Here is a 26,506-nt window from a genome sequence, read left to right as displayed (position 1 = left end):
GAAGGAGACTTGGTTGATAGAGCTCATTTATTTGGATGAGCTTAAGAATGAAGCCTTCCACGATTCAAAGATTTTGAAGGAAATGACCTATGCATTCCATGACACATGCTTGTTCAAGGTTGATTTCTTTAATTAACCCGAATAAAATAAGTAATTTTTGAAGAAATACCAATCAAATAATAGTTCAAAAATCATTTTGATTAATTTTCGAACTTTTATCAGTGACTTTTAAAACTTTGCCAAGAACATAATTTTGTCAAATAAAAAAAATTATATTTCCAAACATTAGGAACAGCTTCTACCCATGAATGAGATCAGGTAAAGAATGCCAGGCACACAGCAGAGACATGTTTAAAATACTAGTGTAACTAAAATGATACTGTCAAGGTGAATACAATGAACGAACGGAAAATACTAAGAGCAAGAAATAAGTAGTACAGTTGCAATGGGGTGGAGGAGAAACTAATAGAAGACAAGATGGGCATTAACAAATACCACAAAATGGTAAATGATCCAATTCCAGAGTTAAGAGGCACCAAAAAACACAAAATATATGCCAAAAAAGAGGATGAAACATCAAACTCCAAATGTCATTTGGCTAAAAGGCTGTCCTGTTTCTTTCTCAATTTTCTAGCCCTATCTTCAAAGAAATACTGGAGCTGGCAACATGAGAGTGTACTTTAGGGAAAACAAAATTGGCAAGGTCAATGGGAAAGTAGACTTACTTCCTTAGTGTTCTAAGCCTATTTCAAAATGTAATCTGAAAGTAGTGCATGTAGAACTGCAAATCTTTCAATATTGGAAAGAGACTATGCAGTCAAGTCTAGAAAAATTTGCAAGCATTATCAATTTCAAAGAGGTGGATCTGGAACCCAGCTCTCTCAAATCAATAGAAAGCCCTGTCCATGTTTGTGCATGAAAATATATGCAAAATGAAAGCAAATATTGGAGAATAGCACTAGAAACATGTTCTAACTTGCAAGGCTATTATGAACAGAGAAAAGCAAAGTTCCACCAAGACAATTAGTCAGCAGAAGCAGGCTTGGCTGATCACAAGCAAAAACTAATTCTATAATGCAATATGCTCAGCAAACAAGGGTCTTGGAAAGATGCCCAATAAATTATTTCTTCGCATATGAAATTTCTAATACACAAAAAAGAGAACAAGAAAAGAAAAATGAAAAGTGCAAGTGTCCTCTCATTGTTACATGGAAAATGATTCTGAGGTTAGACAAAGCAATCAAGAAGCTTTCTTGGGTGGGGACATGTTCCAGATAAGAGTGATTATCGTACTAATTGTAGATATCTGTAGAAGAAACCCTGTGCACATTGAAGAGATGGAGATTACAATAACTTCAACATAATGCAATGTGTATCACACTGTTACATGATTAAGGTATCGAACTCACCGAGCACAACATAACCAATTTCAAGAAGTTCAAACAACTTCATTTCCCCGCCACTCATGTCTTGGAGAACCTAATCAGAAATTCCAAGGAGGAATCAGAAAATTCCAGTCCCAAGAAGGTCAAACCTAGTTTACTATCACATATATAAATAACATCAAAATACACATCACACAAGATGGTCATGTCTCACCATTCATAGGCTTGAATAATAGATCTGAAATGCACGGTTAAAAATGAAATTACATATACAATCATTTTCACAAGCAGTTACATTTACAAAGTTGTTTTTTGTCAGATCTCATAAGCCACACATCCAGAATATCTTCTCAACTATTTGAAAGCAATCCTTACAGGTTGAGAGAATTCAGGAATGCATATGCTGCTGGAAGCAATTCTAGAAATAGTGGGAACCAGAAGAGAACAAAGCACATAAGGTACATTGAGGAAGTGGAAGAAGTACTTCAGAAGCCCCCTTTATGAGTAAAGGGATGGAGTACTTTTTAATGGAGAATATTTTAGAAGCATGAGAAGTTGAAATCCAAGGAGAATCATATAGGATAGGGATTGTGAAGAGTAACAGATGCACTACAGAAGCATAGTAGGAAGTATTTAGACAATAGTAAAGGAATCCTGTTCCAAAATTAACCGAAAAACATAGAAGAAGAAAAGGAAGAACAGGAAAAAAATAAAACAGAACATGAAAATAGTTGTCAGACCCATTAATAAGGATGGAAAAAAATGGATGACCCTATTCATTTTCATGGTATTTTGGAGGATGCAATGACTAATAGAGATCTCCTTCATAGGAAAAAGCAAGCTTATGATATGAAGGCTTTTATGCTTGAAAATGAGGTTGTTGACTCTAGACTAATTGAGAAAAGCTCAGGAGTACTTTGAAAAAGTTGAATCATGTGAATTAGGGGGTTTTTCTGTACAATGAATAAAAGCTTTGAACTCCATGAGATTCCTAAAGCTTGTTACTTGTCCCAATTAGATTCTTTATTAAAGAGCCTGAGGCAAGAGGATCCCCTTTCTCCCTTCTTACTTATCATTGTCATGGAAGCACTGAACTGGTTGACAGTACTACAGAAGGAGGTTTGAGAGAGGGAGCAGACAGCCTTTCTCCTATGTTTTTTATGCTGATGATATATTAGTAATTTGTGGCATAGACATGGCTAATCAAGATATCCCTATAGTGTTCTTTTGCTTTGAGATCCTCTGGTTTGAAAGTGAACCAAGGCCAGGTTGAGCTGATTCTGGTTGGCCAAATTGGGGATTTAGGCTATCCACTTATGTGTTAAGTAGCAGATGCACTAAGTCATGTTCTTATTTGGGTCTTCCTTTGAGAGCAAAGTTCGAAGCTGAGGCACTTTTCTACCTGTTGACTGACAGGTTTGAAAGGGGCTTCAAAATCTGAAAAGACGGTATTTATGAAAGGTGTAGATTTTTCTCCTAAGGAGCATGTTGCCAGGCCTTCCAGTTAATTATATGTCCTTGTTTGTCATCAGGTAGTTGGTTAGAAATCATTTGGAGGGACCTTTTATTGTGAGAATCAAGAGAAGCATAAGAAGATGCACCTGGTCAAGAGGGAATCAATCTGTTCCCTTAGGTCAAAGGGGATTTTAGGAGTAAGGATTTTGTTATAATATGGAGCTTGTCACAAATCAATAAGGCCCGGCTTAGAAAATGGCTAGTGGAGATTTTTTGGAAAGGGGAAACTGGTGGAGGTGAGCCATGACAAGTAGGCTTAGAGTGGAGAAAGATCATTGTAGTACTAAGGAGGCGCAGACATCTCATGAATGGGGCTCATTGTAGGAGGAAGGTGATTAATTGTTCCAATTTCAATTGCAATGGGAGGGCAATCAGATTCTGGCCCTTTGAAGGATTGCTTCCCAAATGCATCCAGTATGGATCATCATCCCAAGAATAAATCTATGGAAAACAAATACACAAATAATGTTGAAGCTCCCAAATTCGTTGCCAAGGATTTTGCTTCTATCAGGTTGTCTTACAGCCTAAAGAAGAAGTAAATATGATCATCGATTGATTAATAGTCAGTCAATTGACTTGATTTCTATCAATTTATTCTATAATTGACCTGATTTCCTTGCTACTGGTTTTGTTCTCTTTAAGTACCATGTAATTTTTCCTGAATCAATACATGAGAGACAAAAATATTTTTTTCAATTTGCATCATGGTATCAGAGCCATCTCTAGGGTTCTGGGGCAGCTATCTATGTCTAATTGTTAGCCCTAGCTTGTTCCAGCCTTCATTGCTGACTTGTTTCATCGACCTAGGATTCAGTCCAGGGAGTCTGTTACATCAGAAAAATCAGAGATCTCTTTCGTAATCCCACCAAGCCCAACTGAAAATCCTACTATTCAAATCACCACACACAAACTCAATGACCAGAATTTCCTTCATTGGGCACAGTCAGTCAAATTTTTAACCAAAGGCCAAGGAAAGATGGGGCTCCATGATGGCTCACAGAAGGCACTAAGTTCTACCAATCTAAGTTTTCCAGTGTGTGATGCACAAAATTCAATGTTGATGCATTGGTTAATTCAGTGGAACTGGAAATCGGCCAAGGGTCACAATAGCCAAATAAATTTGGGATTCTGTGAATCTTACCTATTCAAATCTGGGCAATGACTCTCAATTATATGATCTAAAGCAGATGGCTAATGAAAGTCAAGCAAGGAAGCATGACAGTGACAACCTATTACAACGCATTGAATAGATTTTGGCAGGAGATCGACCTCTACCAAGACTACAACTTGAAATGCGCGGAGGAAACTGTATAGTATAAACAGGTCATTGAAAAATATAGGGGTTTTGACTTCCTTGCAGGTTTAAATGCTGAACCTGATCAGATCAGGAGTCAGATTCTTGGAAAAGATCCAATCCCATCATTGAGAGAGGTTTATAATGCCATTAGGAGAGAGGAAAGCTGACTGTCCGTGATGATGAGAAATCCAGCTGCTGAAAACTCTACTCCTGCTAGGGCCAAACCTGAGACCAAATCAGAAAATGCTTTGTTTAGTGGACAAAGAAACAGCAGGAGAAGAAATGATGGATGATAAGGATGAAGTATGGTGTGGCCCTTGAGGTCTGGCTCAAGGGTTGGGGAGGGTTGTGGGAGGGTTGTGGGAGGTTCCAGGTTCACATCCCAATGGGGACAAAAATTTACCTATATAAAAAAAATTGATAAACTATGGTGTGACCACTATAATAGCCTCATCACACAAGGAAAATTCCTGGAAAATATATGGGAAACCCCAAGGTTGGGGCAGAGATAACAAGACAACCAATAGCAGCAATCAAGGTCTTCCAGTTGTTGGTGATCAGAAAAAAACTCAGAATGTAGCACATGCAGGTCCTCTTGAACCTGCAACATTCACTAGGGAATAGCTATAAATAGTTCTAGAAGTTTACGAGTAAAAACACAATCCCTTCCAATTCTTCCTCTTCAGAAAATCCGGCCAAAACAGGTAATTTCGTTGCTGCCCTCTATTCTAAAAACAGAAAATGAGACCTTTGGATTATAGATTCAGGGGCCACAGACTGTATGACAGGTTCCTCAAACTTATTTTCATCCTATATTCCTCATCAAAAGGTTAAGATCGCTAATGGGTCCCTTCTGTTGCTGGAAAGGGTGCAATTTCTGTTTCAAGTACCTTAAAATTAAATTCAGTCCTACATGTTCCTAAATTATCATGTAATTAGATCTCCATTAGCAAACTTACTCGTTATCTAAATTATGTGATTACATTTTTCTCAACTTGCTGTGAATGCAGGAACTGTGTTTGGGAAAGATGATTGGCAATGCTAAAAAGGTGGACGGCCTTTTTATCATTGACAAGGAACCTAAGCAGTCAGGAGGTCATCTCAAGCTCTTCAATGTGAGTGCTCTATAAAAGGTGAGGAAGAAATAAAAGTCTGACATCTTATAAAAGGACACCATAGCTTTTGTTATTTAAAAATATTCTTTCCTTCTTTATTTAGAAATAAAAACATGCCTGAATTTCAATATGAGAAATGTGAACTTTACAAACATCATCATAGATGTTTTCCAGTTCAAGTTTATACTAAATTGAGTCCTGTGTCCCTTACTCAAAGCGAGGTGTGTCCCTCTCGTGTGAATACTAATTCTGGTGCTAGATGGTGGTGCTAGATGGTTTATCACGTTCACTGATTACCATACTTGTGTGTTAAATGTACCTTGTGAAAGAAAAATCTAAGACATCAAAATTTTTCAAAGTTTTCACCAAATGATCCAAACAAAGATAAGGGTAGTCTAAGAAAAGGACTTCTCTTTGCTAAAAAATAATCATTTAGAGATACAAGCATGCACAATATTGATTGGGCAAGTTTAGTAATTGATAAAAGATCTACCTCTGGATACTACACCTTTAATGGAGGTAACCTAGTAGCTTAGAGAAGTAAAAAACAGTCTGTAGTGGCAAGGTCAAGTACTGAAGCTGAATTTAGATTGATGGTATTAGAGATTTGTGAACTAGTGTAGCTTAAGTCTCTAATGAGGGAACTTGTGTTGACTAACAACTTGATGAAATTCTATCATGATAACAAGGCTACAACCAACATACCTCATAATCGTATTCAATAGGATAGAACCAAGCATGTAAAGATGGAGACACACTTCATTAAAGAGAAACAAGAGAGTGACCAAATTTGCATGTCATACATCTCTTCAAAAAAACAATTGGAGGATATTCTTACAAAGGGTTTACCAAGACCACAATTTCAAGAATTGATTAGCAAGCTAGGTATGATGAACATTTATGATCCAGCTTGAGGGGAGTGTTGAAGAGCACAAATTCATTGCCAAGGATTTTGCTTTCTATTAGGCTGTCTTGCAGGCTAAATAGGCAGTAAATAGGAGCATTGATTGGTTAATAAAATCAGTTATTTGACTTCATTTCAGTCAATTTATTCTATAAATTGACTTGATTTCCTTTCCCTGCATGCTATATAATATTCCTAGGATTGTTTCTTTCTTTTATGGACTATTCTGAACAGCAATAATTCAGCCTTGACTACTACTTTTGTTTTCTTTAAATACCATGTAACTGTTCCTCAATCAATTTAAGAGAGAGGAGACAAAAAATATTTTTAAAATTTGTGACAAATACGTGGACCAATCAAGATATCTCTGTAGTGCTCTCCTTTTGCATTGAGATTATTCCTGTTTTAAAGTGAGCCTAGGCCAGAGGTGAGTTGATTCTGATTGGCCAAATGGGTGGGTTAGGCTCTCTACTTGATATGTAGCCTGCATTATTTGGGTTTTCCTTCAGAAGCAAAGTTTAACACTAAGGCACTTTTCAACCTAGTCTCTGATGAAACAAGCAATCATCAGCTTCTTGCTGTTACACAGAATTTCAAGATTGGAAACTAGAAGTGGTGGATATGTTTTTTATTTGCCAACTTGCAATTATGAGGATATGGACTATGTTAAATATGTCTCCAGTGAGGGGCGGTCGATTCAATCACAGAGTTGTTCTTTCCCTATCCAATAATGAAAATATCGATAATCACAGATATATCGGTATTTCGATTTTATGAATATATCGGATATATTGGATATATCAAAGATAGATCGACGGATATTTTGATACAAAATATTGATAGACCTAAAATTGATCAAAACTTATAAAAATATAAAATAAAACTCTTATAAATGAAATTAGAAGTATAATAAACATTTTAAAGTTGTTCTGTTAAAGAAATTGATATATATATATATATATATATATATATATAATATTGTACGTGTCAATAAAAAATATAAATTTAACAAGTGTACATTGATTATTAAATTATATCAAATATTATTTGATGATAATATTGTGATATTTGATTATAATATGTTTAATTTTAAAATATATTTAATATTAAAATTATGATATAATATAAAATAAATGATAATAAATGTATAATTTTTTAATATTTAATTAATATATTAATAATATTAAAAACACTATGAAGAAAATTATCATGATCATTTTTATATTTTTGCTAATCAATTAAATGAAAATTTTTCATTTAATTATAAAATAATTATAATTAATTTGTTCTTTAAATAATTTTTTTAATATTTTATTTCTATCCTAACTTTTGATATATATATGTTTAGTGCATGTTATTTAACAAAGGGCAAACTTGCCCCAGTGATACCTGCAGTGTTGATTGAACCTTTTGTTGGGGGTTCGAATCCCCCCAACAGCAACAAGAAAATAGCTCAATTTTGAGCTTTGACCGTGTTGACCGCCCATGTTGACTAGCTGTTGACCGCTGATATATCCATGCGATATATCGTTTCAAGGCCCACCAATACACGATATTTCAGCAATATATCGCAATATTTTAATCACTATCCCTATCCTTAGAAGGCTAGTGCGATGGGTTACCATGTACATAAAAGAAAGTTCAATGCCTTAATTGATTTTGTAAATTGGGTGGGATTTGACTGAGAGAGGGAGTAGTCTTTTTTGTATCCTCTCTTTTTGGTCAAGCCTTCTGGTACACATTGTGTAAGTCCTATATACCTTGGTGTATAGTTTCTTTGTTGCTATCTATAAAACCTTTCTGCTTGCCTGTCAAAAAAGAATAAAAAGGTTGCTCTCCTTCGAGCTTTTAATCATGATAATGGTGATGCATATTTACATTACTTTTAATAGACAGGATATTACCATTTTCTACAATTCTATATGTAGAAATGGATATATTAATAGGTGCAATTGAAAAGGGTAGGCAATCCTGATACGCAGTAAGTATACAAAAAGCATCAAAGAAAAGAAAAACAACCAAAATAAAGAAGACTACAAGAAAGAAGGAAGAAACAATATGGAGCCTCACAAAGTAAAATATTAATGAACTCTAAAAGAGATACATTAGCACACTGAAGTCAATAAGAACACACTTACCTCTATTAATGAATTTTTCTGAACAACAAAAGCAGTTGAGAGAAGAAACGCAATAGATGATGTGATCATGTACAATCTCAGAAAATTCTCTCGGCTGCGTCTTTGGCCTTCAACACACAAAAAAAAAAAAAAAAAAGTTCAAAAAAAGTTCAAAAAGTATTAGTTGAAAATTTTACATGTCCTTATGTATAACTCTAATATTTGCTGTCTTACTTTTTTCCTTCATATAAAAGTTACCCAAGATTTCATACCAAAACATATGGGTAAACCCCACAATAGGACCCAAAATTCAGGTTGCCCAATTTAGAGGGATCTTGTCAATTGTCAACATTTCCTTGTGTATATATTTGTAAATCAAATTGCTGTAACATGCAAAGGAGATTACTCTTTTTCCCATGGTATCACAATTAACTCAGCCAAATCCACCTTCCCACCATAGAGCCTTCATGCTCAAACATAAATGATCCTCATTGTTCAGCCAAAACCCTTCTTAGTTTTCATTGCCAAGCAGAAATTTCTTTAATCTCAAACAAGATTACATTTGACTAAGTTTTGCTAAAAACAGGTTTTTGAAAATTTGCTTTTAAAAGAGGGTGATTTTTTAAAACAAATTTGAAGTGCTTTCACTTGCCTTCTGTAGGCTATTTTGAGAACCAAGGAAACATATTTCAGTTTCTTTTCATGCTGTCTTGCTCTGATATACATAAAATATGGTGATTTTATAATTGAGTTACCAAACAAAACGTTGTTCCTGAAAATAGAGAATTATTTTTAAGAATTGTTTACAAAAACTGATTTTTGAGAATTGTTTTCAAAAGCGTTGCCAAACAAGTCCTTATTTCCCAAACAGAATTTTGTTCCTGAAAAACAACATAAAATTATTTTAAGAATTGTTCTCAAGAACTAATATTCAAGTACTTCCCTTGAGACCAAGACTATTTTTCTCTCCAAACCTGTAGCTATGTTAACTAAAATAAAATAATTGTCTAAAACCAGTGAAAATACATCACCCTTCGAACCAGCCCTACACTCCAAACTTATTTTCACATCCTGAACCCACCCACCTTTATCCACTATTCACAATGACAAATCTTTAATCCAACTTACCACTTAAAACTCAATAGACAAAATTTCCTACAATGGTCCCAATTAGCTAAACTTTTCATCAAAAATAAATGAACGATAGGCCATCTCATTAGTACTGAAATAGAATGGGACTTCAATGATCCTAGATTTGAAATATGGGATGAGGAAAATTCAATGCTCATGTTTTGGTTACTACATAGTCTACACTCCATTCAGCTAGATATTAACCAGATATCCCGTTTCTTTGTCTCACAGGGCTTTGTTTTTGTTTAGGGCCCCCTGTTGTGGGTTGGTTGGTTGTTTCTTTTCCTTTCTTCTGCTTTTTGGCGTTCCTTGTATACTACATGTGTACCTAGTGCGCCTTTTCTTGCGCTTTTAATATATTTGCTTTTACCTATCAAAAAAAAAAAACAAAACAAAACAAAACCAAACCAAACATCCTTGTTTCTTTCCACAACCAAATAGATTTAGTATGTCATCACTCAAAATTATTCCAAGATTGGAATAATGTCACGTCTCCATGAGTTGAAGAGCCATATTCAAGCTAGTAAACAAGAAAGTTTGTCCCTGGACAACTACTACAACAAACTGGGCAGTCTGGTTTTTAGATCATTACTAACACAGAAATAACAGTTGCTGTGGACACTGTTTGATTGAAGATGATAATAGAGCAAGAGAGGCATTTGAATTCTTGTTTATTCTTAATCTAGACTAGACCAAGAGTACAAATATTGGCAAAAGAACATCTTCCATCCATAAGGGAAATTATGCCTTCATGACTGGGGAAGAAAGATGTTGAGTTTTGATGCAAGAGGCTTTAGTCTAGAAAATTCCACACCAGTTACTACTGGATATTTCAAGCTAGTAGCACCCAAAAGAGAAAGTAGGAAACTAGATTATATAGATTCACTTAAGTGTGGTTACTTTCATAAAGCAAAGCATACATATGAAGGTCACTGAAAACCCTGTGGCAAACCTCAATTGGGAAGCACAGTATTGAGTGCTAAAGGAGGAAACCTGCCATATAGCCTGGTGAAGCATATCAAGCTACCATTTTTTATATTTCTCCTGAAAATCTCCCAACCACTGAACAAGAAACTGTTTTCCTTAGCAAGGAGCAATTGGCAAAGTTAAATATACTCCTCATTCAACTTGAAAAACCTGCACAGATTCCTTCTCCAAGTATTGCCAAAGCTTTATATGCTGCTAAGGATCAGTTATCTAGCATTTGGGTCATATATTTAGGTGCCATCAACCATATGACAGGTTATACCAAGTTTTTTCTTCCACTTATACAACAGTGTTAGGTAGGCAAAAGGTCAAGGATGTTGATAACACTTTTTCTTCCATGACTGGTCAACACATAGCCTTCATAACTCCTTTGTCCCTAAAAATTGTGCTACATGTTCCAAACTTGTCTCGCTAATATAATTTTTGCTTGCCTATCAAAAATTTAAAAAAATAAAAAATAAAAAAGACCTTGTCTTGCAATCTTATCTATTAGTAAAATTACTAAAGGCTTGAGTTCTACTATCTTAATATAAAATGGAAGAGTGACGATCCTTTTCCAAAAGCTTTGGTTACAACCAATAACTACTCAAAAAAATTGAAATAATATGGCATTGGCACACAAGATTGAGAGACCCACCCTTTTTCTCTTTAAAAAATTGTTTCCTACATGGTTTGACAAAACAGACGCCCATGGTTTTTACCATGAGGTGTATGAGTTTGCAAAACACCGTCACATGCCTTTTTCAATAACAAATGGAAGGAAAGGTTCTTTTTAGTTTCATGAATACAGATGTTTGGGGATCCTCCAGAATTCCAAATATTTCAGGTTCTAGATGCTTTGTTACCTTCTTTGATGACTAAACATGGACCAATTGGGCCTATCCCAGAAAATCCAAAATTGAGGTCAATTTCGTAACGTCAATCTTTCAAAAATTGGTTTGTACCCAATCTGGAAGCAAAATTCACACCCTAAGGTTGATAATGAGAAGAAATACTTCAGTTATGATCTTATGACATCTACAAAATGAAATTATTCTAGTTTCTACCCCAATCCTTATGTTAGATGCCTCACAACAAAATAGAGCAACAGAGAGGAAAAATAGAAATCTTCTAGAAGTTGCTATGTCCATATAGTCTTCCATATGAATGTTCCAAAGTCATAATAGGGGAAAGTCATTATAACCACTGCATTCCTAACAAATTGAATGCCTTCTAACTTCATTGACTAAAATCACTTATAGATGTAGGTCCTTTCCTAACTTTTAAGGGTTTTGGAACCCTTCCTCCAAGAATATTTGGGTGTGTCTATTTCATTTACATTCCCAAATAATGTAGAGATAAGCTTGATCCCAAAGCCTTTAAGAATGTCTTCTTAGATATCCTCTGTCTAAAAAGGCAATAGTACTACCATTTTTTTATTAGCACATGGATACACACACACACACACATTAGTGCTACCATTCTCCCACAAAATGATTATGTCACCATGGTTGCCTTGGGGATAAGTTGTTTGAAGCATTTCCTGGAAATGAGGGTGTTACTCCACAACTGGTTGATGTGCCAAATGCCTCTACCTCAAATTTTTCTTATTCAACCCCAAATGCTCAAATTCTAACCTAGTTTTCTCTGTTGTCTCAGATGTTTCAATTCTGAATTCTTCCAATTCTGAATTCTCCAATGAATCAGCAGCACAAAGTCCTAAGAAAACACCAATTTTCCTTGTTTTCCAAGATGCTTCAAACCTGAATCCTTTCAATGAATCAACAGCGCCAAGAGCTGAGAAAATCCCAATAGAATTGCCCACATACCTGCTCCACCCAATGAACAGCCTGAGGAGAGGGTCCAGCAAACACTTCTAAACTGAAGGACCAGGGAAGTTCACATTATCCTCTCATACCCCATCGTTCAAACTTGAATCAAGTAACAAAACACTCATTCTAAATGCAGTGTCTATGATGACTTATGTTGGTGTATTGCACATAGAAAGGGCATTAGAAAATGCACTCAGCATCCTATTCCAAATTTCATCCATTCCGTCGTTTATCTCTCACATAGTGAGTCTTGATTACTTGAATGTCCACTACTGAATTTCCACAGATTCCAAGGGGCACTTGAGGACAAAAATAGGAGGGAGGAATGAGTAAGGAGATGTGAGCCTAAGGTAAAAATAAGATGTGAAACAAAGTTGAGCTTCCCAAATGAAAGAAAATAGTAGGATCAATTGGATTTGCACAATTAAATACAATACTATTGAGACAATAAAGAGGTGCAAGACTAAATTGAGATTCAACCAAACGTATGATATATACTACCAACAGACCTTCACACTTGCAGAAAAAATGAATACCATTAGAATTCTGTTGTCCTTAGCATCTAACTTTAATTGGCTCTTGTGGTAATTTGATGTAAAGAATATCTTCCCACATCATGACTTAGAAGAAGGGGTATGAATTGACACCCCACCGGGGCTTGGTGACAAGTCTTAGCAAAACAAAGTTTGCAAACTCAAGAAGCCCCTTTATGGACTCAAATAGTCTCAGAAAACATGGAGAGGGAGATTCACCAAGTCAATGATAAAATAAACTACCATGAAAGCCAAAAAGACTAGAAACTGTTTACCAAACACAACTCCTCTGGTAAGTCGAGGGCCTTGATAGTCTTTGTGGATGATATTATTGTCACAAGGAATGATGAAGCAGAAATTTGAAAGCTAAAAACTAATCTGGTTGATGAATTTGACATCAAGGATCTAAGAAATTGAAAGTATTTCCTAGGAATTCAAGTTGCATGCCCACAAAAAGAAACATCCATTCCCAACAAAACCATATCCTCAATTTGCTTAAGGGGACAAATATGATAGGGTGTAAACCACCAGACTCCATTTGAGCAAAATCACAAACTAAGGAAGAAAATGAAAATGATGCAGTGGAACATAGTTTGTATCAACTATTGGTGGGAAAATTTATTTATTTAGTTATCTCACACCTGACAAGAGATTGGATACATGGTAGGTGTAGTAAGCCATTTCATGCAATCACCGTGTGAAGCTCATATGGAGGTGAATCCTACATTACCTAAAGCCTACGCATATATGGGAATCTTCTTTTTTTGATAGGTAAATAAGAGCAATATATTAGTAGTGCAAAAGGTGCATCAATACACATATATGGGAATCTCATTTTAGAAAAATGGAAATACAGTATTAGAAGCCTATAACTGATGCTAATTGGGCTAGATCAACTATTGATAGAAGGTCAACTACTAAATGTGATACCTTCTTGAAAGTAAAAGTAATAGGTAATGTCTAGATCAGTCTAGAAGTCAAGTTCAGTGGCTCAAGGGATTTGTCAACTAATATAGATAAGGATCACATCCACCGACCTTGGCTCTCTATTGAAGGACCAATAGAGCTATTTGTGACAACAAAGCTGCTAAAAATAGCATTCATAGCCTGTTCATCATGATCAAATAAAGCAATTAGAGATAAATTGACATTTCATCAAAGAAAAAACTTGATACCAGGTTGGTTTCACTCTGAATTTCACCTTGTCAAAACAGTGGGCAGACATACTAACAAAGGGCCTACTGAGTTACACATTTCACACAATCCTAGACAAGCTAGAGATGTAAAAATAAATAAATAAATAAATCTTTGCACCAATTTGAGTAGTGTTATAAGAATTAGCCACATATAAGCAAGTTATTTGTATGAAAAAATTTATATGCAGATCCATATATATAGTTTTCGTATTTGCTATCATATTTTTTTTCCTTTCGTGTAAAAGTTGACCCAAGATATCGTAGAAAATCTAGTTTGTCTAATTTAGACGGATCTTGCAACTCTTCTTTGTGTATTTTTTTGTAAATCAGATCGTTGTAGTATAAGATGCAGAATTGGAAATTACTATCTTCTTTTCCTACAAAAAAAAATATATAAAAATGCCAGACTGGGTCTGCAATTTTAATTTAGCTTGCAAGAAATAATGGTTTCAGCCAAATACCCAATTCGCCAATTACAAGAGAAATGAAACCAAGAGCAACCGTTGCAATAGCAAGCTTATCAGGACCCTCCTTCGAGGTTGATAATAAAAATCTGCTCAGCCCACCTATCAAATGAATGATAGCCTGCATCAAGAAATAGCCAACTTGATGTCTAGTACTATTGGGTTCAAAAAAATGGAATTATATGAAGAAAAGCCGGAAAATAAATAAGTTGACTTCATTCACATAAAAACTCCTATGAATGACATTTTGAATGATGTTGGTAAAATGTTATAATTTAAAATGAGGATCATAAGATTCAATCTGATAATTCAAATGAGATGCAGGTGCTGTTTCAAAAACCATTCAAGACATACAATTAGTGTCAAATTTCACATGAGTTAAATGGGTTTGGCTGATGATATGGTTCCTTGTGCACAATTTGAAGTTGAAGACACAGAAGTGACCTGTTGTAGAAACTAAAGCTTGGCCTACTTTCTAATATTGATGGAAAATTTTCTGTGTTGGACATAACCAGTAAGGTTCTTTAACAAAGATCAAGGCAAGATGAGATATTTGGATGACTCCAAGAAGGCTCTAAGTGTGACTGATCCTGATTATGCTGTTTAGGATTCTGAGAAATGTAGGATGCTATTAATACTGCATTTTCAAGCTGCTAATCAGTAGGAGATGCCTGCTAAAAGAGGAGGCAGATGCTGGTTTGCAATGGACTCAAAATCCTTTGAAATTTCTGTAGAGGTGTATGGGGAGAGATGTAAGGGAATAATTGTGGAAAGGAGCAGAGGTTTTACTTCGTGGGTCAGGTTTGGAAGTCTCAGTTTGTGCTGTTTGTTGGAAGGGGTGGAGGCTTGCTGTAGGGGTGATATTGTGCAGGGTCTTGTTAAAAGGTGAGGGGATGGAGGAAGGAGGTTTAAGCTGGAAAGTCGAGCAAATGAGGCAGGTAGGTTCTTATTGTGTTTTGTGGTTGACCTGGAATCAAAGAGATATTGTTTAGTGTTTCCAGAAGGAAAAGGTATTTTGGGAGGATGGATTTTGTTGGCTGAAAAGCTTCGTTTCCTTGGTGTTTTGTCTCGGGATGAGCCTAGGGGAAATGCTGCTTCCTATGGGACAGGAAGTACAGTTGGGGAATCTGAGGGGAAGCCCAAAAATCCTATGTTGATGTGGTGAAAACAAGAGTGAAAAAGTTAGGGGAAGAAGTATGGTTACAGTTGGGGGAGAAAGATATCCCAAGCGAGAGGAAGTTAATGGACCGATGTCTGGTTGGAAGATGGGGGTAGACTCCGCTGTCGGATCCAGATATGTCTGCTCTCGGATCCAGATATGTCTGCTCTTGAAAGTTGGGGGAGATCCATGTGGAATATTAAAGGAGGGTTGAAGTTTGCAAGGCTAGGGGGCCCTCTCTTGCTGATCGAGTTTGAGAATAAAGAAGAGGCAGATAAGGTGCTTTTAAGAGGAAACCGATGGTTCAAGGAATCGAGCCTGCACTTGGATAGGTGGGACCCAAAAGTGGGGTGTTCTCAAAATGGCGAGAGAGACAAGAGTGTTTGGGTGAGAGTTGTGGGCTTGCCGGTGCATTTTTGGAGTCAGGAAGCTTTTAGAAAAATCGGGGACTGTTGTGGGGGGTTCGTCGCAGTGGATGAAAACACTGCTAACTTTAAGGAACTACAATGGGCCAGATTATTAGTGAGATATGAAGGCTTAGAGTGGCCGAGCTCCTTGCAAGTAGTAGTTGGGTCCCTTTGTTATGCTTTCCAGCTATGGTGGGAGGTGAAACCAGGGCTGTCGGAAGTGGTTCCGGTGATCAAAAATGAGAAGGGTAAGGAGCGGGAGGTTAGGGATGATGGAGAAGGAGATTCACGCGCTGGATTCAAAATAGTGAGGGAACAGATGCATGGGGAACCTGCAAAAGTGGTTGAGCCGTGCAAAGTAGGTGAAGGAGGCTGTAGAAAGAAAGCTCAGCCCTCTAGTACTATGTCGGAAACAGAAACAGAGGCTAACAGGACAACAGGAAGCCAATTTTCAGCTTGGGGGAAAAGCTCTTGCTTCGGGCCTAGAGGAAATCTGTCGTTGGGCCAGCAAAGAGAATCGGGCTGGGAAAGAGAGCTCGTTGTGGAGGGCTAAGTGATTGATGATTTTAAAAAATCAGAGGAGATGGGCCAGCCCAATTCAGAGCCTTCTAAAGGCCTGGTGGGGGTGGGACGACCCATTCTGAAGAACTTAAAAGGGGTTAGGGCTTCCAATGGGCGTCTCAGTGTCGGCGGAGAGCAGGAGGGGAATTTGTTTGGTTCCCATCTGGGGTCGCTCCGTCTGGCCGTTAATCCCTCATAAATCACTGACGAGGCGTTGTTGGAGGAGGCTTCCAAGTATTCTGATCAAATCTCTCATCCTTTGTTTTCTTTGGGGAAGCGGGAAATCTCTCTTTTTTCTACTCCTTCTGGGTGGGAGGGGGAAAGTGTTGTCATGGCTAGGGTTTCTGACCGGGGAAAAGTTTCAGAAGCTGAAGGGGGAGCTGCTATGGGCCCGTTAAGGATGATATTGGCGGATGGAAGGGAGGCCGAGGTCTCGGATTTGGCGGGTAGGGAGTCTGGGACTTCCAAGGAGGCTTCAGAGGGGATTTCGGAAAGGGTCTCCCAAGAGGATGAGGAGGAGAGGGTCGAAGAGGGGGAACTATGTTGGCATTCTAGTAGCTTGGCTAAATTTAGCCGCTATCTAGGAATGCCGACAGAGGGCTTCGAAGGGGAAATCTTGTTTTTGCTTAAAAGAATGAAAGAGAGGAAGCTTCAAAAAGGAAAGTTGGATGGTAGAAAAAGGAGGAAATTAGAGTCATCAAAATTCGAAAGAGAATTGAGAAAGTTGGAATGGACAGTAAACTATATTGGAGGAGGAGGAGAAGGGGGGGAGTACGAGCAAGACTAAATGAAGCTCCATATGCTTACCTGGAATGTAAGAGGGGCCAATAATTGCGACAAGAGGAAGGTGATCAAAGCTTTGATAAAGAAAAATAGGGTGGATCTGGTTTGCCTACAGGAAACCAAGATTCAGGAAATGTCAACGGGCATTGTTCGTAGTTTAGGAGCGGGTAGATTTCTTGAATAGGGAGCTGTAGATTCAAGGGGTGCAGCCGGAGGAATAGTGGTGTTTTGGGATAACAGGGTGTTGGAGTTGGTTGACTTGCAAAAAGGATTGTTCTCTATTTCGTGCACTTTTAAGAGCTGCGAGGATGGTTTTATATGGACGTTTACAGGGGTTTATAGGCCAACTTTGAGGAGGAAGAGGGAGAGTTTTTGGGAGGAGTTGGGGGCCATTAAGGGGCTTTGGAATGGGCCATAGTGTGTTGCAGGGGATTTTAATGTCATTCTAAGTCCGGAATAGCACAGCAGAGGAAGGAGCTTGAATTCAATCATGAGAAGATTCTCAGAAGTTATAGAAGACCTAGAGTTAAAGGATCTGCCTATGGTTGGGGGCCCTTTTACTTGGACTGGAGGGGCGAATAACCAGTCTTTTTCAAGGCTGGATTGCTTTTTGGTTAATGAGAGGTGGGACAGTCACTTTGGAGATGCGAGGCAGTTTGTTCTACCAAGACCCGTGTCCGACCACTTTCCGCTTCTTATGGGCGAAGGGGGGCTGAGAAGAGGCCCTACCCCGTTCAGATTTGAGAACATGTGGTTGAAAGTGGAAGGTGTAAAGGACCTATTGAAGTATTGGTGGGAGGAAGGCAGCTTCAGTGGATCCCCAAGTTTTATCTTGGCCAAAAAACTAAAATTTCTGAAGGCTAAGCTGAAGGAGTGGAACAGAAACACCTTTGGAAGGGTTGAATATAGAAAGAATATGGCTTTGGAGCAGATGGAGTATTGGGATGCAAAGGATAAAATCAATAGACTGTCGTTGGAAGAGCTGGAAGCTAGAAATGAAGCGAGGGAAGAATATAAAAAATGGGTCTTACTTGAAGAAATCACGTGGAGGCAAAAATCTAGGGAAGTGTGGCTAAAAGAAGGGGATAGAAATACCGGTTTCTTCCACAAGATGGCCAATGCTCATAGGAGGAGGAATAACGTGGACAAAATTAAGATTAACGGAGCCTGGCTTACGGAGGAGAATGATATTAGGGAAGAGATTGTCAATGCTTTTAAGATGTTGTTGTCTAACCCGAGGAATGGCGCCCTTCTGTTTCCAGGCTGCAGTTTGAGACGTTGGAGTCTCTGGACGCTAGTGCATTGGAGACTCCTTTTACGGAAGAGGAGTCTTCGACGCTCTATTGGGCTATAATGGGGATAAAGCCCCGGGGCCAGATGGATTCTCTATGGCCTTTTGGCAATTTGCTTGGGATTTCGTGAAGGCTGATGTGATGTGTTTTTTCAAGAAATTCTATGAAAATGGTAAATTTGTTAAAAGCCTAAACGCAACCTTTATGGTCTTAATTCCAAAAAAAGCAGGGGCTGAAGCGTTAGGGGATTTTAGGCCTATAAGCTTGGTGGGAAGCTTGTACAAGTGGCTGGCCAAGGTCTTAGCCAATAGGCTAAAAAAGGTGGTTGGAAAGGTGATCTCCAAGGCTCAAGGGGCGTTTGTGGAAGGTAGACAAATCCTAGATGCAGTGTTGATAGCTAATGAAGCCATTGATTCGGCCCTTAAGAACAATGAGAGTGGCATTTTGTGCAAACTGGATATAGAGAAGGCCTATGATAAAGTGGACTGGAATTTTATTCTCACAGTTATGCAAAAAATGGGTTTAGGGGAGAAATGGATCAGGTGGATTAAGTGGTGCATATCCACTGCAAGTTTCTCTGTGTTGGTCAATGGAACCCCTACAGGCTTCTTCCAAAGCTCCAGGGGTTTGAGACAGGGCGATCCCCTTTCCCCCTACCTCTTTGTCATAGCTATGGAGGTCTTTAGTGCTTTCCTCAAAAGGGTTGTAGAGGGAGATCTCTTATCAGGTTGTAGGGTGAAGGGTCGGAGTGAAGAAGGGGTCTTAATTTCCCACTTGTTGTTTGCTGATGATACACTGGTATTTTGTAAACCTTCACAAGATCAATTAACTTATCTCAGTTGGCTACTTATGTGGTTTGAGGCTGCTTCAGGATTGAGAATAAATTTGGAAAAAAGTGAACTCATTCCAGTAGGGAGGGTAGAGAATATGGATGATCTTGCTTGGGAATTTGGTTGTAGTCTGGGTAGTCTTCCAACCACCTATTTGGGGATGCCCTTGGGTGCTCCTTTTAAGTTAGTTACAGTTTGGGATGGTGTGGAAGAGCGCTTCCGAAGAAGGTTAGCCATGTGGAAGAGACAATATTTATCCAAGGGAGGTAGGGCGACTCTTATTCGAAGCACATTATCGAATTTACCCATCTATCTAATGTCATTGTTGTGCTTACCAAGCTCAGTTAGACGGAGATTAGAGAAAATCCAAAGGGATTTCCTTTGGGGTGGGGGCAATTTGGAGCGAAAGCCTCATTTAGTAAGATGGGAGTTGGTGTGTTTAAGTAAGTCGAAAGGAGGATTGGGGGTCAAATGCCTTTCCCTTCTCAACAAGGCACTTCTTGCTAAATGGAATTGGCGTTTCGCAAATGAGAGAAAGGCCTTGTGGAATCAAGTGATTAGAGGGAAGTATGGAGAAGATAGAGGAGGTTGGTGCTCTCGGGAAGTGAGAGAGGCTCATGGTATGGGTTTGTGGAAAGGAATAAGGATGGATTGGAAGTTGGTGAGTAATAGGTTGGCTTTCATAGTTGGTAATGGGAGAAGGGTGAGTTTTTGGAGGGATAGATGGTGTGAGGATTCTCCTCTGTGTATGTCATTTCCTTCTCTTTTTGCTTTGACTGTTGAGAAGGAAGCGTGGGTGGCAGATATTTGAGACCCCTTGGCTGAGGGGGGTTGGGGGGGTTGGAACCCCTGTTTTTTAAGAGCGTTCAATGATTGGGAGGTCGAGGAGGTGGAAAGATTTTTGGCGAGGCTTCAGGGTAAGAGAGTTATTGAGGATGTGGAGGATATGGTGTCCTGGACTGAAACCAAGAGTGGTAAATTCTCGGTCAAGTCTCTCTATGTAGCCCTTGAAGTGGGTGGTTCATCTTTGTTTCCTTCAAGCTTTATTTGGAATGTGAATGTGCAGCCCAAGATTAGTTTCTTTGCATGGGAGGCTACGTGGGGCAAAGCCTTAACCTTGGATATGGTCCAGAAAAGAGGATGGGCTTTGGCAAATAGATGCTTTATGTGTCTTGAGAAAGAGGAGAACATAAACCATCTTCTTCTTCATTGTTCAAGAAAAAGGGTGTTATGGGATCTACTTTTTACTTTATTTGGGGTGTCTTGGGTCTTGCCTTCTTCAGTTAGAGAGACCCTTCTAAGTTGGAATGGTTTTTTCCTGGGCAAAAAACGCAAGAAGGCGTAGAGAGCTGCTCCTCTTCACATTTTCTGGACGATTTGGAAGGCGAGGAATAGATTGGCTTTCAAGAATGATTCGTTGTCAATTCAAAGACTGAAACACTCTTTTATTCTTACTTTTTGGGCTGAGGCTAAGTTGTTCATAGATGATTGCCCTCTAACTATAGCTAATTTTATTGATTGGTTGGGTTCTAAGTAGGTTTGTGGTATTGGGTTGTCTTTGTCTTTTGGTCTTGTTGAAGGCGGGTGTATAGGTATTGTATTCTTTGAGTCGCTTTTTTAGCGTCTCTTTTATATATCAAATCTTATTTACTTATCAAAAAAACTTACATCTTATCATAACCTTAATCAATGATTTTACAACTGTTACATCAAGCATTGGTTGGAACATTTCTCAATGTGTGAACAGACTAAATATGTCACCTAGTTAATATTTGCTACAATAGACCACATGGATTAGTTGAAATGAGACAAGCCTCCCACAGGCCACATCAATACCTAAAACAAATTGCACTATAAAGTCAGAATAATAGTAGGATGCCCCTGCGGACAGACTTGGATGGTTAACCACTCTAGACCTTGTCTTTTAAATAATTAAATCTTGTTTCAATAGGTTAACTCAACAACTATCACCAATATATCTGCTGGTTGAAGTTGACTTGAACCATCCAGTCCTATCAAGCCAATTTCTGCTAAGCATTTCAAAGTTTTCCTTGCACAGTACGAGGGGAAGAAAAGGGTTTATTCAATAATAGCCTATGAGTTACTATCTGAAATTGAACATTATAGCAACTCGTAGAATTCTAGTTCCAGTTATTTAGCACAATAGAAGAAAATCATGCCCAGAAATAGCACATTTTCAACATGCTTTATACTTAGCTCTTTGGCAGTGGTTTTAAACAGCTAAGCGCAAGGCAAGGCATTTTACCCTTGGTGGGCAAGCTTAGGCTAAAGAGTTGATATGGGCAAGGTAATATCATACAAGAAAAAGAACAGTTAACAATTCCTACTCGATTTTAGAGGGCCAAGTGCAAGGAAGTTACCCAAGAAGAATCAACTCCAGTGGGCAAGAACAGAATATCATAAAGAAGAAGAAAAATGGGAGGCCCATCCGCTGTGTCTTTTACCCCCTAGTGGGTGAGAAGAGAATACCATAAAGAAGAAAAATGGAAGGTCTGCTGTAATGGAAATCTTTGTCTAGGAAAAAGATGACCCAGTACCATGTAACATAAAACACAAAATATTTCAGGAACTAATTTCCTATGTAACATAGGTAGATGGTACAACTACTACTTTTGAAGAAGCAAACAACTGAATGATGAATTTCCCATGCATTTATTTCAACAAAAAGAAAAAAATTATTTCAAAAAATAAAATAAAAATAAAAAATCCATCTCTCCTCCCCAAAGGATAGTTTACTTTGAAGCTTGAGGAAAATTTATGATGTATCTCCAATTAATTTTGGGTAAAATATCTCTTCAGGCCCAACATACGCACATATTTTTGGGAAAATGTTTCCTGCAAAAGCTGTACTTTCAAACAAATAAGTCGTCAGGAAATGAATCCCATTGAAACAACTGTGATCAGATAATGATTCTGAGACTCATAATCCACAAAATCTTTGCTCAATAACCGCCAACCACAAACAGCCACAATCACACAAATTTGCAATGGTTTTGAAGTTTATAAGTGAATATAAAATCAAATTTGTTTAGCACAACAAATACTCATCAAAAATCAACCCCCAAAATATTCAAGAGAGAAATAAGAATTGAAGAAATGGTTATTTTAGTCAATGAAAACACATACGTGTCTATGTATATAATCAAATTTGGCTCAGTCAAGCAAAATTTAAGCTTCTTGTTTCTAAACACTTGGAATCCACAACTTCAAATCTTTAATCTCTTTTCCACGTTTTCTCCCTAGCCAAACAAAAACCAAATGCAAATTACAGATGATAGGGGAAGTTATAGCACACCTGAGCAATGATCAACACATGGAGACGAGATTTTCCTTTAGCTACCTTCGTATACCCTAGAAATTAACCACATGTCACAAGATAACAAGGAAAAAAGAGACTGAGAAAATGGAATCTAATGCTCTGTTTGGTTATTGAGAAAGTGAAGAAAAATAAAAGAAATCAAAATTCTGAATATTTTAAGCTGAGTTATTTGACATAAAGGATCAAACGTATCATTTTCTTCAATTTGTTTCCAACAACCAAACGGAGAGAAAAATGAAGTGAGAAAGTGGGAGAGAGGAGGTTACTTGAGTCAACCACCATGCGATAGGAGAAATCGGAACCATCAGTTCCCGATGGCCTCCCAAAGGAAGAAGCAGATTTCCTCTGCTGCATCTTCACTCCCTCTTCCCCTCGTCCTCTGCAATAAGAGTTTTATGGCCTGTTTGGGTGAGAAAATAAGAGGATGTATGATAAATTAACTTAATAACTAAATATGACTTAATAAATTAATTTAAATCATTAAATTGACTAAACATGTATAATAAAATAATTACACATGTTATATGATTAATATATTATACATGTTTAATCAATTTAGTGACTTAAATTAATTTATTAAGCCATATTTAGTTATTAAATTAATTTATTAAACACCTTGTTATAAACTTGAGTGAGAGTATATCATCAATTAATTTAAATACTGAGAAAAATTAATTATTGAAAATAAAATTAAAAAAAGGATATGTTTGGTATATATAAATTTTTTGGAATGAAGATGATAATAAGGCTAATTTTTTTATAAAAAAAATAAAAAAATAAAAAAAGAAGTTTGGTAAGATTTTTTTAAAATACAATAGAAAACACTCAAAGAAACGCTTGAGAGAGGTGGATTATATGAAAAAATACTTCCAAGATCTTCAAATCTACCGAGATACCTCTGTCCAAAGACATTCCCTCCACTCTCAGCAGCGCGAACGATCGTTCAAATTTTGCAGACCAATTCCGATCACCTTCAGAGGATTTGGTGAGCCCCAATCTCTAGGGTTTTATCTTCTCTACAAATTTCAATTTCTGAGCAGGTTTTTTATGATTCAAATCCCAACAAGAAGATCAAAAACTGCCTCTCAGTCCATTTTCCGTATTTTCTTATGGATCATTTTTCTCGAATTTCAAGATATATTTTTGAATCATTTTATTTTTCGCTAGTCCAATCTGGAACAGTAACAGTAACTGCTGATTTTTTCACATGCGATTATGAGCACTTGTAGATTTTTTTTGAAAATTATGTTACTTTCTTTTGTGTTTTTCTGCAAACGCTGCGTTTTGGTAGACCATTGAGTTCAAGGTAACCTGATTACCGTTTGCAACAAAAGCATTCAATATCTCTTCTCCAAACTCTGCGTTTGTATCTCTGAGTACAAGGTACTGTTCCAATCTCTATTCCCAGTCGATCAATCGAATTCTATCTTAGATACAATTGTTTGGATGCTGAGGAAATAATGACAAGATGAAATAAAATTTGAATCCTAAAATTTACCTCGTCTAGGGTTTGAGCTCATCTGACTCTTTGGCTTAGTTGATCTTAGTTTTTTTCTTTTTTTCTTTTTTTCTTTTTTTTTTTGGCAGCAAAGGAAGTGAAAGATATAACATTGTAATCGACATGTGATTTTCTTTTATTTTTCTTCATTTTCTTGGCAACGAAACAGAGGGTTGGATTTTATTGCTGGAAGTTTTGAATTCTAGGGTTTCTCTTGAATAGCCGCGGAACTATTTGCCAGTATGAATTGCAGCTCAGAGTGAAGTTTTTGTCGGATTAACTGTCTTTGCAATCTGGGAGACTTAGAATGTTTTGTTGGATAAAAATAGATTTAGTTTAGATAGAGAGAAATTATGAAACAATTAATTAAAATTTTTAACTGTAAAATTTTACCAATGATGATTCGAGAATGTAGAAAAATGTCACATCACTTAAATTCACACTGTTGAGAGCCTTCGTCTTTTTTCCTTTTTTTCTTTTTGGAAGCAAAAGATGAGAAATAGCATGGGAATGAAAATGTTGTTTTCTTTTATTACTCTATTTTCTTCAAAACCAAACCGCTGGCTAAGGTTTCTCTGAATGCTTTTAGCCAGTCAATGCTATTGTTGAAAATTTTGAAATTCTAGGATTTCATTCTGAGTCACAACCTAAGTTAGGATTTATATATATAACATAAGATTTGGTAAATGTTCTCTAATTTTACCACGGAAACATAAATGGTACCTATCAAATGAATTCCAATGTAGATGGGATATAAAGTGTCCTCCTCCATACCTCTGTGACATGACAAGAGTGTGGGGTGGGGATCCTTGTTGGAAACATTGATGGTGCTGCAAATATGACTATTTTGACCTTTTTTATTATTATATTTTTAATTTTAAAAATTACAGGATAAAAGAGAAGAGAAATGTTTTTTTTTTTTTTTTTAATTTCTAATTTTTTTTTTTTTTAATGCCACATGCAAGGACTTCTTTTCATCCTAGTTCTGAACTTCTGGTATCCAAATTTGGAGATATGAAGAATTAGACATCTAGAAGCACCCCCAACCTAACACCCATATAACATAGATAGTGTCCATAATTACAGATTTTTCTAAAGTTTTGTGTTTGTAGTAGTCATTTGGACATGAAAACATACAATTTTAACAAGAGGATGAAGATTTGCAAAACCCTAGCATCAGCCAAAAATGAGGATCATAAAGAATCATCACAATGAATATAAACACTATTAATGAACCATTTTAAAACTATGCAACCAGAAACATTAGAGACCACATGGCACCAGGAAAACTTCAATCAATATAACATTCTACAAGAGACATTTTCAAAACCCAAACATTAGCCAAACAGGATAATTATAGAAGATAACCATTTGATTAGTAAATGATTTTAACCCTAAACTGCACCAAAAATCATAATCCCGAACCAGAAAAAGTTCGATCGAGACAACATTCCATGAAAAAAATTCTGAAAACCATATGTATAAAGTAGTTTCTTCATTATCATAATTCAGTGGAACTGCATTAAGCTAAGGCAATAATCGGCCGGCTCCGACACAATATTCGTCACCGATTATTGGTCGACGGAAATTTCAGTAATTTTTCGGAAATATCGCCGATATTTCGGTATTTATCGGTATTTTTACCGATTTTTCGGGAAATTTCCCGATATTTCCTACCAGTCCAGCCCGCGCACAGGATACAAAATCTGTCCAATTTAAAAATAAAAAATAAAAAATAAGATGCTATTTGGTAATCTGATCATGATTTGCAGGCAAAGGTTGTGTTTTTCAGCCTGCCTCAAAAATCGTGGATTTAGGGTTCGTGAAATTTAAATCGAACGGCACAAAAGCAAAGAGACCCCTAGAACAGATCCAGAAAACACAGGGAGCCAAAAAAAGGCAATTTTTTTGGTTTTCCTTGGGGGTTTTGCATGGATTTTCTCGGAAATCAAACGAGGATGAATTTTCCCGGAAATCGAATGGGGGATGGATTTGCCTGAGAATCAAACGGGGGTTGCAAAAAAATAATAATAATAACATGATTCGATTAGTACCTGCGAGGATTGAGAGTGGCAGAGGAAAATAGGGCCTGTTTAGGGATTCTCTCGTCTGGAGAGCAACTTCAGAAAAAGGCTTTTTGATGCCCCAAACATATCTATCTGGCAATTTACTCTTCAAATC

At 37.2% G+C, this 26,506-nt stretch overlaps 1 protein-coding gene and 1 long non-coding RNA gene across 4 annotated transcripts; one reads left to right on the top strand and one right to left on the bottom strand.

The window, feature by feature from the left end:
• Positions 1 to 1,047: 1,047 nt before the first annotated feature.
• Positions 1,048 to 26,506, bottom strand: LOC100267239 (uncharacterized). 3 transcript variants are annotated; one of them, XM_002264457.4, is made up of 7 exons: positions 26,380 to 26,506; positions 23,094 to 23,206; positions 22,804 to 22,859; positions 14,453 to 14,576; positions 8,355 to 8,461; positions 1,410 to 1,479; positions 1,048 to 1,320 (listed from the first exon to the last, which is right to left on the bottom strand). In XM_002264457.4, exons 2-7 carry the CDS (start codon positions 23,179 to 23,181, stop codon positions 1,241 to 1,243), a joined length of 525 nt encoding a protein of 174 aa, XP_002264493.1. In that variant the 5' UTR covers positions 23,182 to 23,206; positions 26,380 to 26,506; the 3' UTR covers positions 1,048 to 1,240. The 3 variants fall into 3 exon arrangements, with proteins under 3 accessions (XP_002264493.1, XP_010662405.1, XP_059589555.1); XM_010664103.3 differs by having other exon boundaries at positions 23,094 to 23,227; positions 26,380 to 26,484; XM_059733572.1 differs by lacking the exon at positions 26,380 to 26,506 and adding an exon at positions 23,724 to 23,814.
• On the top strand, positions 24,122 to 24,546 carry LOC132252673 (uncharacterized). Its single transcript, XR_009464419.1, has 2 exons — positions 24,122 to 24,210; positions 24,415 to 24,546. It is a non-coding gene; the product is annotated as an uncharacterized LOC132252673 (long non-coding RNA).

The sequence above is a fragment of the Vitis vinifera genome, chromosome 16 (genome assembly GCF_030704535.1).
Source record: "Vitis vinifera cultivar Pinot Noir 40024 chromosome 16, ASM3070453v1".
NCBI classification, from domain to species: domain Eukaryota; kingdom Viridiplantae; phylum Streptophyta; class Magnoliopsida; order Vitales; family Vitaceae; genus Vitis; species Vitis vinifera.
The sequence above is the reverse complement of the archived record's forward strand: the minus strand, read 5'-3'. Positions and strand labels throughout refer to the sequence as shown.